Source organism: Garra rufa, chromosome 2, assembly GCF_049309525.1.
Source record: "Garra rufa chromosome 2, GarRuf1.0, whole genome shotgun sequence".
NCBI lineage: Eukaryota > Metazoa > Chordata > Actinopteri > Cypriniformes > Cyprinidae > Garra > Garra rufa.
This window is the reverse complement of record NC_133362.1, coordinates 10,780,121-10,793,987: the sequence shown is the minus strand read 5'-3', so window position 1 is coordinate 10,793,987 and position 13,867 is coordinate 10,780,121. Positions and strand designations below refer to the sequence as shown.

The 13,867-nt window shown below is 34.5% G+C and overlaps 1 protein-coding gene across 2 annotated transcripts; it reads left to right on the top strand.

The window, feature by feature from the left end:
- The first annotated feature begins 1,966 nt into the window (after nt 1-1,966).
- On the top strand, nt 1,967-12,702 carry mlh1 (mutL homolog 1, colon cancer, nonpolyposis type 2 (E. coli)). Of its 2 annotated transcripts, XM_073833710.1 has the most exons (20): nt 1,967-2,013; nt 2,112-2,240; nt 2,409-2,499; nt 2,598-2,696; nt 2,772-2,845; nt 3,920-3,992; nt 4,064-4,155; nt 4,242-4,284; nt 4,556-4,644; nt 5,663-5,775; nt 5,871-5,964; nt 6,189-6,342; nt 6,421-6,743; nt 7,268-7,392; nt 9,680-9,788; nt 10,314-10,377; nt 10,476-10,640; nt 11,166-11,258; nt 11,361-11,471; nt 12,318-12,702. In XM_073833710.1, exons 2-20 carry the CDS (start codon nt 2,134-2,136, stop codon nt 12,468-12,470), a joined length of 2,172 nt encoding a protein of 723 aa, XP_073689811.1. In that variant the 5' UTR covers nt 1,967-2,013; nt 2,112-2,133; the 3' UTR covers nt 12,471-12,702. The 2 variants fall into 2 exon arrangements, with proteins under 2 accessions (XP_073689811.1, XP_073689810.1); XM_073833709.1 differs by having other exon boundaries at nt 1,992-2,240.
- Nucleotides 12,703-13,867: the final 1,165 nt, after the last annotated feature.

The following is a 13,867-nucleotide window of genomic DNA, read 5'->3' as shown; positions in this document are numbered from 1 at the left end:
CACGTCAAATATGAGAAAACACCAGACACATGTATCTGTCGGATACAATTCTGGCGCCTCAGTCTCAATAGTCTCAGTATAGGTACAACGCAACATACACTCACATCAAACGATAACTCAGCGGCAGAGTTGCACTCACGCAGGGGCTTAATTTTTACTGGGTACACGCTTTTCAAAATCCTGTTTGTGTCCTCCCACTTTCAAAAGGTTTTGTTAAAGTAATCTCTTGCCTATTGTAGAATGCACGCTCATCACCGCCGAGTTTCGCGGGATCGTTGAAACGAAACCAAAAGTAAGACGCGCACACGCATTTAAAGCAATGTTAATACCCCACGTTTAGAGAACGACTCCCCAATGCGCGCAAATTAGGCTACATAAAATATTGAAGCTGTTATTAGTATGTGGGCTAATAAATTGTGTAGTTGTCTATTAACAGCTCTGTATCATGCTTGAAGATTCGGTCTCTGTTTGCACTTTGAATTTTGAAAGAGTATCCTATTTTGATTATGTCTGTATTTATTGTCTACACGACTAAAGAACTCTGTCGTTTATTTTTTGTTATTTATAATACATTTAGTCATTTATTTAGATTTTAATCTAAATGCAGTGATTGCCTCTAATTTAAATGGCTGTACCTATAATAGAGAAAATAAACATATTGTTCATGTACTCATTATCATTCATACTTGTCCCTTGCTTAAGGTGTAAGCTAAATATATTAAAAAGGCTTTCAGAATCAGCCCATTTGCTTGTAAAACATCTGCAATCAAAATCGACCATGAAGAATCAATATCGGTGCTACATGCTAATTTTTCTGAAGAACTGTTGAGTGATTTCAGTTGATCTTAAAAGGTTAGTTCACCAAAAAAAAAAAAAAAATTCTGTCATTAATTACTCACCCTAATGTTGTTCCAAACCCAGAAGACCTTTGATTTTCTTCAGAACACAAATGAAGATCATTTGGATTTAATCAAAGAGCTTTCTGATCCTCCTATATTTACTGGATATGCATTTTCAATGTCCAGAAAAGAACCAAAAACATAGTCAAAATAAGTCAATGTGATATAAGTGGTTCAATCATAATTATATGAAGCTGCGAGAATACTTCTGTGTGCAAAGTAAACAAAAATAACTTTATTCAAAGATTTATCTATGGGAGGATCAGAAAGCTCTTGGATTAAATCCAAAATATCTTCATTTGTAGATAATTTATGACAGAATTTAAATTTTGGGGTGAACTAAACCTTTAAGCAGCAGTGAGACTCACAAATACTTAAATCTGATTGAGTTAAAACTGTTTGAACTTTATTAAAAAAACATTCACTGATATATTGTCTTAACTACACTTTGTTCATTTTGTGCTTTTGTTCCTTTATTTATTGGTCTTAGAGATAAGCCTGATGTGAAAGTGTCATAAACATCCTGAAAAAGTAATCTTATGAAAATACATTTCTTAAAATAAAAGTATCGAAAAAAGTATCGTTCGGAACCGGTATCGAATTCGTGGTATCGGTATCGGTATCGAACATTTTGGAACGATACCCAGCCCTACTTATGAGTAGTCAAACTATCCAAAGAACCAACTTTTAAACAGAAAGAAAATTACTTTACAAAATGAGAAACATTAGGAACATAAAAAAATGACCAAAATTTCTCTGTGTGGGTACATTGTCAAACAAGTGAATGACATCTTCATCAGAAAGTGACAAAAACATAAACTCACTTATGTCAATAAAATGCCCCTAACAATATCCAGCGACTACTAAAATCATTTTGATCAAACAACATTTATTTAAATGTCTGTTGCCGCCGTTATGTCTCCCCACCAATGCCAAAATCAAACCTACAAACCATCATTTCTTCTGGTTAATCTTTACACTGATTTGCCCCAGCGTTTCGGTTCTGTCTACAGCATGACGTCGGCGGATGCAGTTCTTCCACCAGCCAATCAGAGCACTCTGGAGGCGGGCGCTCGCCATTGGCGCCTGAAGTTTAGCGGGGCTCACATGAGACGTAAACAAACATTCACGTGTATTTGAAAGTGTTTATTTTTTGATATAGCCAACGAGTGCCAGCTCATGTGAATGTGTTTGTTTGTTTATTTATCATAGAGTGAATGAGTGAGAGTTAATCATGGCGGGAGTCATCCGCAGACTCGATGAGACTGTAGTGAACCGCATCGCAGCCGGAGAGATCATCCAGCGGCCTGCCAATGCGATCAAGGAGATGATGGAGAACTGGTGACAAGGCTTTTATTGACCACTATAATAATTTCAGTCCGATGAGATTTGCTTAATTTATTTGTACATATGTATAAGCAACGCAGACGGCACCTGTTATATTTAATGACACTGTCAATAACTGTAACGTTACACAATATGAAAGCATATTTTGTTTTAAATCCTCAGTTTGGATGCAAAAGCCACAAGTATCCAGATAACAGTGAAAGAGGGCGGACTGAAGCTCATCCTCATTCAGGACAACGGCACTGGCATCAGGGTAAATCACTTAACTGTTATTTTTACACTATGCATTGATAGACATTGTTAAATGACAAATTTCTTATTTGGAGCTTGTTGCATTTTTATTTTTTGCAGAAAGATGATATGGAAATAGTCTGTGAGCGTTTTACAACCAGCAAGCTTCAGACTTTTGAGGACTTGTCATCAATCGCAACATATGGATTCAGAGGAGAGGTATGAATCACTTCAGCTGATCACAATGCATTTACTGATCATCTTCAGTAAATCAACTCTTTTCTTCATTTGTAGGCTCTTGCAAGTATAAGTCATGTAGCCCATGTTACAATCACCACAAAAACAGCTGATGCAAAATGTGCCTACAGGTAATGTTCTTATTTTATATTATGTAAAATATTTTATACACAAGTTTTTGAACAGTAAGATTTTTAATGTTTTTTTTTTTTAAAGAAGTCTCTTCTGCTCACCAAGCCTGCGTTTATTTGATCCAAAGTACAGCAAAAAAATAAAATCTTGAAATATTTTTACTATTTAAAATAACTGCTTTCTATTTGAATATATTTTAAAATGTAATTTATTTCTGTGTTCAAAGTTACATTTTCAGCATCATTACTCCAGTCTTCAGAAATCATTCTAATATGCTGATTTGCTGTTCAAGAAACATTTTTATTAGTAGTAGCAGTATTATCAATATTTAAAACAGTTGAGTAATTTTTTTCAGGATTCTTTGATGAATAGAAAGAGCCGAAGATCAGCATTTATCTGAAATAGAAATCTTTTGTTATACATTATACACTATACCATTTAAAAGCTGGGAGTCAGTTTTTTTTAAGGTTGGGGGATTATAGAAATTCATACGTTTATGTAGCAAGGATGCTTTAAATTGATCAAAAGTGATGATAATGACATTTATAATGCTACAGAAGATTTTTGTTTCAGATAAATGCATTTCTTCTGAACTTTCTATTCATCAAAAACTGAAAAAAAAATTCTGCTTCGCTGTTTTCAACATCATAATAAATGTTTTTGAGCAGCAAATCAGAATATTAGAATGATTTCTGAAAGATCATGTGACTAATGATGCTAAAAAAAATCAACATTGAAATCACACAATTTAAAATATATTCAAATAGAAAACAGTTATTTTAAATAGGAAAAATATTTCAAAGTTTTACTGTTTTTGCTGTACTTAAGATCAAATAAATGCAGAAGTGAGCAGAAGAGACTTCTTTAAAAAAACATTAAAAATCTTACTGTTCAAAAACTTTTGACTGGTAGTGTATTGTTATACAATGTTATTACAATATTTATATATATATTTTAGCAGACATGCAGAATGTAGAGTAAATAAACCACAGCTCAATAAGTATATTATTTCATTCATTATGCATTATTATTTTATTTTTTATAAAGTGGTCTGACTTTGGATTTGTTTACAGAGCCAATTACTGTGATGGAAAGCTGAAAGCTCCTCCTAAACCCTGCGCTGGAAACCAGGGAACGTTGATTTCTGTAGGTTCACCTGCCATTAAGTCATTTTTTTTACACTTTTTTTTCCCACAAATAATCAGTTTTTATTCCAGGTCGAGGATCTGTTCTATAATGTGTCTACCCGACGGAAAGCCCTGAAGAGCCCCAGTGAGGAATATTCTAGAATCGTTGAGGTTGTAAGCAGGTGTGTTCATGATATCCAGAAGGTTTTAGTTCTGCATTAAGACCCTAAAAGATTATCCATGTCAACCTGTATTTCTTGTCATACAGATACGCCATTCACAATTCTGGGAAAAGTTTCTCTGTCAAGAAGGTGAAATGCTCATTTCATAGCAGCATTGTTATCATTACCTAAAACAAAAAACATTTGTGCTTTTTAAATAAACAAACTAAAATAAAATGCATTATAAACAAACTTATACTAATTTATTTCTGTTAGTCATTAGTTAATGACAAAATGTAACTAACATTAAAAGGAAAACGTAAAAAAAAATGTCATAATAGAGTATATTAATGATACTAAAGTAACACATTTAAAGAGTAAATTGTTTTTAAACTAATAACTTTTTTCTTCTCTATTTTAGCAAGGTGAGATGGTTGCAGATGTTAAGACCCTTCAGAACGCCTCTGTGCTGGACAACATTCGTGCGGTGTTTGGTGTAGCTGTTAGCAGGTACTTTTATTTGACCATTTTTGGGTACTGTGAACATTTTAACCTCATTTTAACTAAAAGATACATTGATTTGAGGTTAAAGGGAACCCTAGGTTTTAAGACGGCTTAATGTAACGAAAATTATGTCTCTAACTGAAATATGATTTGCATTGTTTAAAAACTCCACATCATTTCATACATATTTTGGATTATAACGGGTGCCATTATTTCAATGACATGAAATGGTTACATTTAGTGAGCTACTGGTGCTACCTGTTGCTATTTTTTACCCCAACACAACTCGCAATACACAACTTGGAAAATAAATTACTTCAACCGAAGGGCAACAAGAGAAGTGATGTAAGATTTCACTGCTTTTCCTAGCGATAAGAAGAGGAGAAAAGAATGGGAAGATACCTGTGGATGAATAAAACTTTCTAAAGACCTGCGTCTTTGCTCTCTCCACTTTAGACCTGATGCCTTGGAGGCTTTTAGTAGGACACAGCTGCTGAAAGAGCTTACAAACAGCAGAGACAAGAAACGCTAGATGCCATCCTGGCTGGATGTAAACATGCTGAGGCTTGTTATGACGCCGCAGCCACTAAAGGAGTTTCTCAGCGTAGATTTAACTCCATATTTGGGGTATTTAGACTCTTTGTCGGGAAAATACATGCTACGGCATTTGGTTTGAGCCTATGCTTATATCCATCGCCACTTATAAGCTCTTTCAGTAGCTGTGTCCATATGTTATTTTTCCAAGTTGCTTTTTCCGAGTTGTGTTGAGGTAAAAGTGATGACAGATATCAGCAGTAACTCACTGAGTGCAACCATTTGACATCATTGAAATAACAGCACCCTCCATAGTCCAAAATATGTATAAAACTATGTGGATTTTTGCAGTAACATAAATCTTTCGTGGGTTTTCTACTACATATTTAAGTAAGAGACATAATTTACGTTATATTAAGCCATACAAGTCCTAATATCCAAGTTCCCTTTTAATAATGGAGTAAAGCAAACATTCATATGTGTGTTTCAGGGAGCTGATTGAAGTTGAGTGTGAGGATCAGAAACTCGCTTATAAAATGAAAGGCTACATCTCCAATGCCAACTACTCTGTCAAGAAATGCGTCCTTATCCTTTTTATCAACCGTATGTTTTATGAGCTTGTTTCTATCTTAGTTTTTAAAAGCATTGGAAAAATCGTGGTTGCCTTTATGACGAATAATTACTTTGTTGTCTTCTAGATCGCTTGGTGGAGTCTAGTGCCTTGAAGAAAGCAATTGAGACTGTCTACACTGCTTATCTACCCAAAAACACTCATCCTTTTCTTTATCTTAGGTAAATCACTTTCTTGAAGTATACACTATCATTCAGGTATCACAAAAATATTTAGCAGCAACTGTTTTCAACGTTGATAATAATAAATGTTTCTTGAGCAGCAAATCAGCATATTAGAATGATTTCTGAAGGATCATGTGACACTGAAGACTGAAAATGTATCTATGTATCATAAAACAATTCTAAAAATGCTTTCCTAATATTTTAAAACTTTCATTCTGAAGTTTAGAGATTGCTCCTCAAAACATTGACGTGAATGTTCACCCAACGAAGCACGAGGTCCATTTCCTGCATGAGGACAGCATTATCGAGAGCATTCAGAAACATGTCGAGTGTAAACTGCTTGGCTCCAACTCCTCACGCACATACTTCACACAGGTGAACCTTCAATTTTAGAAGTAAATATTTGACATCTTCTAATCTGACCAACGCTTGACTAATTTGCATGATCCATAGACTCTGCTTCCAGGACTTTCGGCATCCACCAGCGCAACAAAAGCCTCTAGTTCCTCTGCAGATACCCAGGAGCGTGTATACGCCCATCAGATGGTTCGCACTGACAGCAAAGTCCAGAAGCTGGATGCGTTTCTCCAACCTTCAGCTTCGTCGTCTGCTGCTCAGAGCAGGTCAGATAAAGCCTCCAGCTCTTTCACTGCCACTCAGGGTTCAGCCGAACCAGATGACTCAGAGCTGCTGACTGCTCTGGATGTTGTTGAGCCGTGTGACGCGGAGGATCAACAGACAGACAGTCAACCTCCTCCTGATGAAGCACCACCAAGGTGAAATGCAGGAAACAGACTGTTGATAAGTTTTGTGTGGGACTTCCAAAATGAAAATTCTGTTATTAATTACTCACCCTTGTGTCGTTCAAAACCTGTAAGACTTCTTTCATCTTCGGAACACAAATTAAGATATTTTTGATGAAATCTAAGAAATCTTCTGCATGGACAGCAACATAACTGACACATTCAAGGACCAAAAAGGTAGCAAGGGCATCGTTAAAATAGTCCGTGTGACATCAGTGGTTCAACCGTAATGTTATGAAGCTACAAGAATACTTTTTGTGCGCAAAGAAAACAAAAATATCAACTTTAATCTACAATTTCTTCTCTTCTGTGTCAGTCAACACGCATTCATGAGAGTACCATTATGCAAGGATCAGAAAGCTCTTTAAGATTCCATCAAAAATATCTTCATTTGTGTTCTGAAGATGAACGAAGGTCTTACAGATTTGATGCGAGATGCGAGTGCATTGCTTCATAAGCTAAAGATCAACCTGGTGTTTGTTTGGTCTGTCTTTCAGGAAAAGGCCTCATGTCGATGAGGTGAAGGAGGATTTGACAGCCGCCTCCCTGCCGAGGAGACGCGTCATTAAACTGACCAGCATAAAGGAGCTTCGGGATGACATTGAGCAAGAAACTCACAAAGGTTAAACAATATCCACTTACAGGCTGAAATTATAACCTTATAAGCCCTTTTTTAGTCTTCATTGTCACATGATCCTTCAGGAATCATTCTAAAATGCTTGTTCAAGAAACATTTCTTATTATCAGTATTGAAAACAGCTATTTTTTTCCGTTAAAACTGCTGTAAACTTTTTTTGATGATTAGGAAGTTCCAAAGTGTTAAAAGATGGATCTCAAAATCATATACCGTAAATCCCCTAATACAGGCCCGGGCCTTTGTTTTACTCAAGCGCATCGTGGTCCAGGCCTTTATTAGAAGGAGGCCAGAATTAGAGGCAGGCCTCAATTTCTATTTGAGCTAAACGAACTACCAGTAGAAAAAAAAAAAAAAGAGATTTTGTGTCTATTTGAACCTATAAAATACTAGGTGCATTTAATAATCACTCCGCTCCAGGTTCATAATTTCCCGCTCCCGCTCCACTTCTCGCTCGCTGATATCAGAAACACAGCTCCGCCTTCGCTCTGCGTCAAAAAAAAGAAATAATGTTTGAAATATAACGGTCCTGTTCATAACACATATTAAAATAAAAAATACAAAAATAAAATAACAGGAGAGTTTGGAACACTAGTGTGCAAACTTTGTTCCTACCACATACCAAGCTAATAACATTCATTCATTGATTGTCAGCATTAAAAGAGTATAACTGCTGCTTTATGCCGTGAAAAGTTTGTAATGAAAATAAAAATAAATTTTCGTCAGTTATTTTACCTATGGATCGCTGCATTTCTTACAGATGTCTGTTTATTCTAAATCAGATACCATTACATTTGTTTTAATGCATTACTGTCAGAGCGATTGCGTGTGAATTGAATGTTGTAACCGTTTAAATCATGCTTTCACCTGAAAATATTCATTATCTAGAAGGAACAAACTAATTCCTTGTGAACTATAATTTACTGCTCATCATAGCCTTTACATTCTTTCTGATTTGAGTGTTCCATCTCTTTCAAGCTAGCTAAACATGTTTAACATATGAATTCTTGCTTAATATGCAGTTATATTACGGACCGTTGGCATGAATTGTACTCATGATGGAGCGGTGGCGGAGCACTCTTGGAGCGAGTGGAAAAAACCACGACGCTCCGACTTTTCAAAAATCCGCTCCTCCCTCCAATCAAAATTACACCGCTCCTGCTCCGCTCACATACTCTGCTGCCCAGACAAACGTTGTTTCTAATAATAGCCCCGGCCGCTATTAGAGACCGGCCATTATTTACCTCAGCTGACAGCGAGACCGGCCAATGTTGGAGACCCGGCCGCTAATGGAATACAGGCCAATATTAGAGGATTTAGTAGTCATTGTTGAAAAGGGTTCAAATACACAAAAAAAATGAAAAACCAAAGAATTTGTGGGACCTGAAGGACTTTTCTGAAGAACAGCGGGCAGTTTAACTGTTCAGGACAAACAAGGAACTCCTGAACAACTATCACTAAACAAAAAAACACATCTGTGGATCATACAGGTAACAACACAGTGTTAGGAATCAAGCGTATATGTGACCCTGGACCACAAAACCAGTCATAAGGTTAAATTTTACAAAACTGCGATATATACATCATATGAAAGCTCAATAAATAAGCTTTCTATTTATATAAGGTTTGTTAGGATAGGACAATATTTGTCTGAGATACAACTATTTGAAAATCACCTTTAAAGTTCTCCAAATTAAGTTCTTAACACTGCATATTACTAATCAAAAATTACATTTTGATATATTTATAGTAGGAATTTTACAAAAAAACTTCATGGAACATGATCTTTATTTCATTTCCTAATGATTTTTGGCATAAAAGAAAAGTCAATAATTTTGAACCATGCAATGTATTTTTGGCTATTGCTACAAGATTATTATTTATACAGCGCTTTTTACAATACAAGTTGTGTCAAAACAACCTAACAGTATTAAAAAAAAAAAAATACAAATATACCCCAGCGACTTAAGACTGGTTTTGTGGTCCAGGGTCACATATAAACTTTCAAACAGGGTCATTTTTATAAATTCAACTATTATTTTCTCTTGCTGACTATATGTAAACATCTTTTATGTGAAATATTTTATTCAGGTCAGTACTAAATTAAAAATAACATGCATTTTGTATGATCCCTCTTATTTTGATAAAATAATTGTTTTGCAGATTCTGCAAGCTGTATGCAAACTTTTGACTTCAACTGTATACAATGTAATGAATTTAGAGTTGACCTGATTGTTGAACAGTTTACCAGTGTTCAGTGTTGCGTCCTCCACAGGTTTACAGGATCTGCTCCAGAATCACTCATTTGTAGGTTCAGTCAATCCACAGTGGACTCTAGTGCAGCACCAGACCAAACTCTACCTGCTCAATACAACCAAACTCAGGTTAGAATCAGATCAATTACTCACTATACTTTCAAAGTTGATTGTTTTCCAGTATTTTCTACAGGTTTTTATAATATATGTGACCCTGGACCACAAAACCAGTCGTAAGTAGCAGGGGTATATTTGTAGCAATAGCCAACAATACATTGTATGGGTCAAAATGACTGATTTTTCTTTTATGCCAGTAAAGATCATGTTTCATCAAGATATTTTGTAAATTTTCTACCATAAATATATCAAAACTTAATTTTTGATTAGTAATATGCATTGCTAAGAACTTCATTTGCACAACTTTAATGGCAATTTTCTCAATATTTAAAACCCTAAGGTGTTATATTTTCAAATAGTTGTTTCTCAGCCAAATATTGTCCTATCCTAACAAAGCATACATCAATAGAAAGCTTATTTATATATGATGTATAAATCTCAATCTCAAAAAAACCAAAATGGACTCTTATGGCAGGTTTTGTGTTTCTGAGTCACATATGTGTCAACAAATCTACTTTTCTCTCCTATTTTCCACAGTCAGGCGCTGTTTTATCAAATTTTGATCTATGATTTTGGTAACTTCGGGGTCCTTCGATTGTCGGTGTGTAATACAAGTTTTAAAATCAACTTAATGCATTTTTCTTAAAAACCATCTCAAATACATTTACCAGATTAAAAACTAAAGCTGTGTTTTTTCAGAATCCAGCTCCGCTTTATGATTTGGCCATGCTGGCTTTGGAGTCGGAGGAGAGTGGGTGGACGGAGGAGGATGGTCCAAAAGAAGGACTGGCCCAGTATATCGTTGATTTTCTGAAGCAGAAAACAGAGATGCTGGAAGAGTATTTTTCTCTGGAAATAGATGGAGTGAGTAACATATCATAACAAACTTGCATCAGTATAACTGATTTACCTCAGGTTGTGCCTAGATACAAATGGGATAGTTCACCCAAAAAAGACAATTCTGTCATTAATTACTCACCCTCATGTTGTTTCAAACTCGTAAAACCTTCGTTCATCTTCAGAACACAAATTATAGATTTTTTTGATAGAATCCTAGAGCTTTCTGACCCTGAATAGACAGCAATGCAACTACCAGTTTCAAGGTTCAGAAAGGTAGTTAGGACATCGTTAAAATAGTCCATGTGGCATCAGTGGTTCAACCATAATGTTATGAAGCTATGAGAATACTTTTTGTGTGCAAAGAAAACTAAAATAGTCACTTTATTTAACAATCTCTTGCCTGAACGAAGGTCTTACGGGTTTGGAGCAACATGAGGGTGAGTAATTAATTACAGCATTTTCATTTTTGGGTGAACTATTCCTTTAACCATGGTTAAAAAAGCCTTAAGTGGATTATTGCTTTTACAAAACGGAAGTATTTCTTTACAGGAAGGGAACCTGACTGGTCTGCCAATGCTGCTTGATAATTACACTCCTGCCATGGAGGGACTTCCCATGTTCATTCTGCGTTTAGCCACTGAGGTCAGCATTTCAATTAATTGTAGTTTATTGGGTTTTGTATATCATAGGAATTGGTTAAAAAATAAAATCCAGAAGCAGCTAAATGACTGATGGATTATGCAGGTGAACTGGGATCGAGAGAAGGACTGTTTTCATGACTTCAGCATGGAATGCAGTCACTTCTATTCTGTAAGGAAACAATACACACTGGAGCCAGCTGCAGACGAGCCACAGGTATTTCAAATGCTGCACAGAAGAATCGGACATAATAATACACTACCAGTCAAAAGTTTTTGAACACTAGGAATTTTAATTGTTTTTTAAAGAAAACTACTATTTAAAATAAATATTTTCTGTTAGAATATATTTTAAAATGTAATCTATTCCTGTGATCAAAGCAGTCTTCAGTGTCACATGATCCTTCAGAAATGATTCATTAAGAAACATTTAGTATTATTATCGATATTTAAAACAGTTGAGTACATTTTTTTCAGGATTCTTTGATTAATAGAAAGAGCCAAAGATCAGCATTTATCTGAAATAAAAAGCTTTTGTAACATTATACACTATAAGGATGCTTTATATTGACCAGAAGTGGTGATAAAGACATTTATAATGTTACAAAAGATTTCTATTTCAGATCAATGTTGTTCTTGTTCTTCTGCTTAACTGTTTTCAATTTAATAATAAATGTTTTTTTTAACATTAGAATATTAGAATGATTACTGAAGGATCATGTGACTGGAGTAATGATGCGAAAAATTCAGCTTTGAAATCACAGGAATAAATTACAGTTTGAAATATTCAAATAGAAAACAGTTGTTTTAAGTAAAATTTAAGCAAAAATATTTCAAAGTTGTACTATTTTTGCTGTACTTTGGATCAAATAAATGCAGGCTTGGTGAGCAGAAGAGACTTCTTAAAAATATTTACCGTTCAAAAACTTTTGAATTGTAGTGTTTATATTGCACAAACTGCAAGAGGAATATAATTTGTTATTCACAACATCTTTCAATCTTTTTTTGTGGTTTATGTGAATGATACTTAACAAGACTTAATGAACATGTTAATTATTTGTAGGAAGCAGAGATGAGCTGGCAGTGGAAAGTAGAGCATGTGCTTTTCAAAGCGCTCCGCACTCTTTTCAGTCCTCCAAAACACTTCAGTGAAGACGGCAGCATTCTGCAGATTGCCAGCCTGCCTGAACTCTACAAAGTGTTTGAAAGATGCTGAATTTTAGTTCTTTAGTTGTGTTGTTCTGTGTAATACTTTACTATCAAAAAATGGCTGCTTTGCTGAGGTTTTTGTTGGTTGACTAACTCAAAATGACTTACAGTAATAAATGGCCTGTCACATTATTTCAGATGACTAGCTAACATTGAACCAAGACTGTATAAATATTTGTACTGCAAATAAATAAGAGACTGTATTTTGAAATATTAAACAACAGTTTTCATTACTGTCAGATGATGGAATTGTCTTATTTACTGTAGTGCATTTACACATTTGGGAGATGCTTTTATCCACAGCAAGTTTTTTTTTTTTTTTTTAAAGAAGTCTCTTCTGCTCACCAAGCCTGCATTTATTTGATTCAAAGTACAGTAAAATTTAGAATTGTTTTTACTATTTAAAATAATTGTTTTCTATTTGAATACATTTTAAAATGTTACTTCTGATTTCAAAGGTGAATTTTTAGCATCATCACTCCAGTCTCATGATCCTTTAGAAATCATTCTAATATTCAGATTTGCTGCTCAAAAAGCATTACTATTATGTTGAAAAAGTAGTTTTTTTCTAGGTTTCATTGATGAATAGAAAGTTCAGAAGACCAGCATTTATTTGAAATAGAAATCTTTTGTAAAATTATAAATGTCTTTATCGTCACTTTTGATCAATTTAAAGCTTGCTAAATAAAAGTATTAAATTTCTAATTTCTGAATCCAAGCTTTTGAATGGTATTGTGTGTATAATGTTACAAAAGCTTTTTTTATTTCAGATAAATGCTTATTTTTGGATCATTCTATTCATCAAATAATCCTAAAAAAAAAAAATCTACTCAACTGTTTTAAATATTGATAATAAAAATGTGTCATGAAATGTTTCACTGTTCAAAAAGTTTTTGAACAGTGAGATTTTTAAGGTATATATATATAAACCTTAAAAATCTCACTGTTTAAAAACTTTTGACTGGTAGTGTAGATGCCAAATTAAGAACAAGAACATCATATCAAAATAATGTTTAAAGCAAAGCATGTAATGTTGGACCACTAATGGCATCAAACTGAATGCCAAAAAAAGAAAAGTTCACTCAAAATAGTTCTGTAGTATATGGGTGCCGTCAGAATGAGAGTTCAAACATTTGATGAAAACATCACAAAAATCCACAAGTACTCCAGTCCATCAATCCATGTGGAAAAATTACGGCTTTTAACAGTTTTTATCTGCTGTTTGGACTCTCATTCTGACGGCACCCATTTACCACAGAGGATCCACTCCACTAAATTTCTCACAATCTGTTCTGATGAGAAAACAAACTCACCTACATCTCAGATTTTCATTTTTAGGTAAACACTATTTCTTTAACGTCAACATAATGTCACCCTAAAATCTAAAAATAATTACTGAGAGAG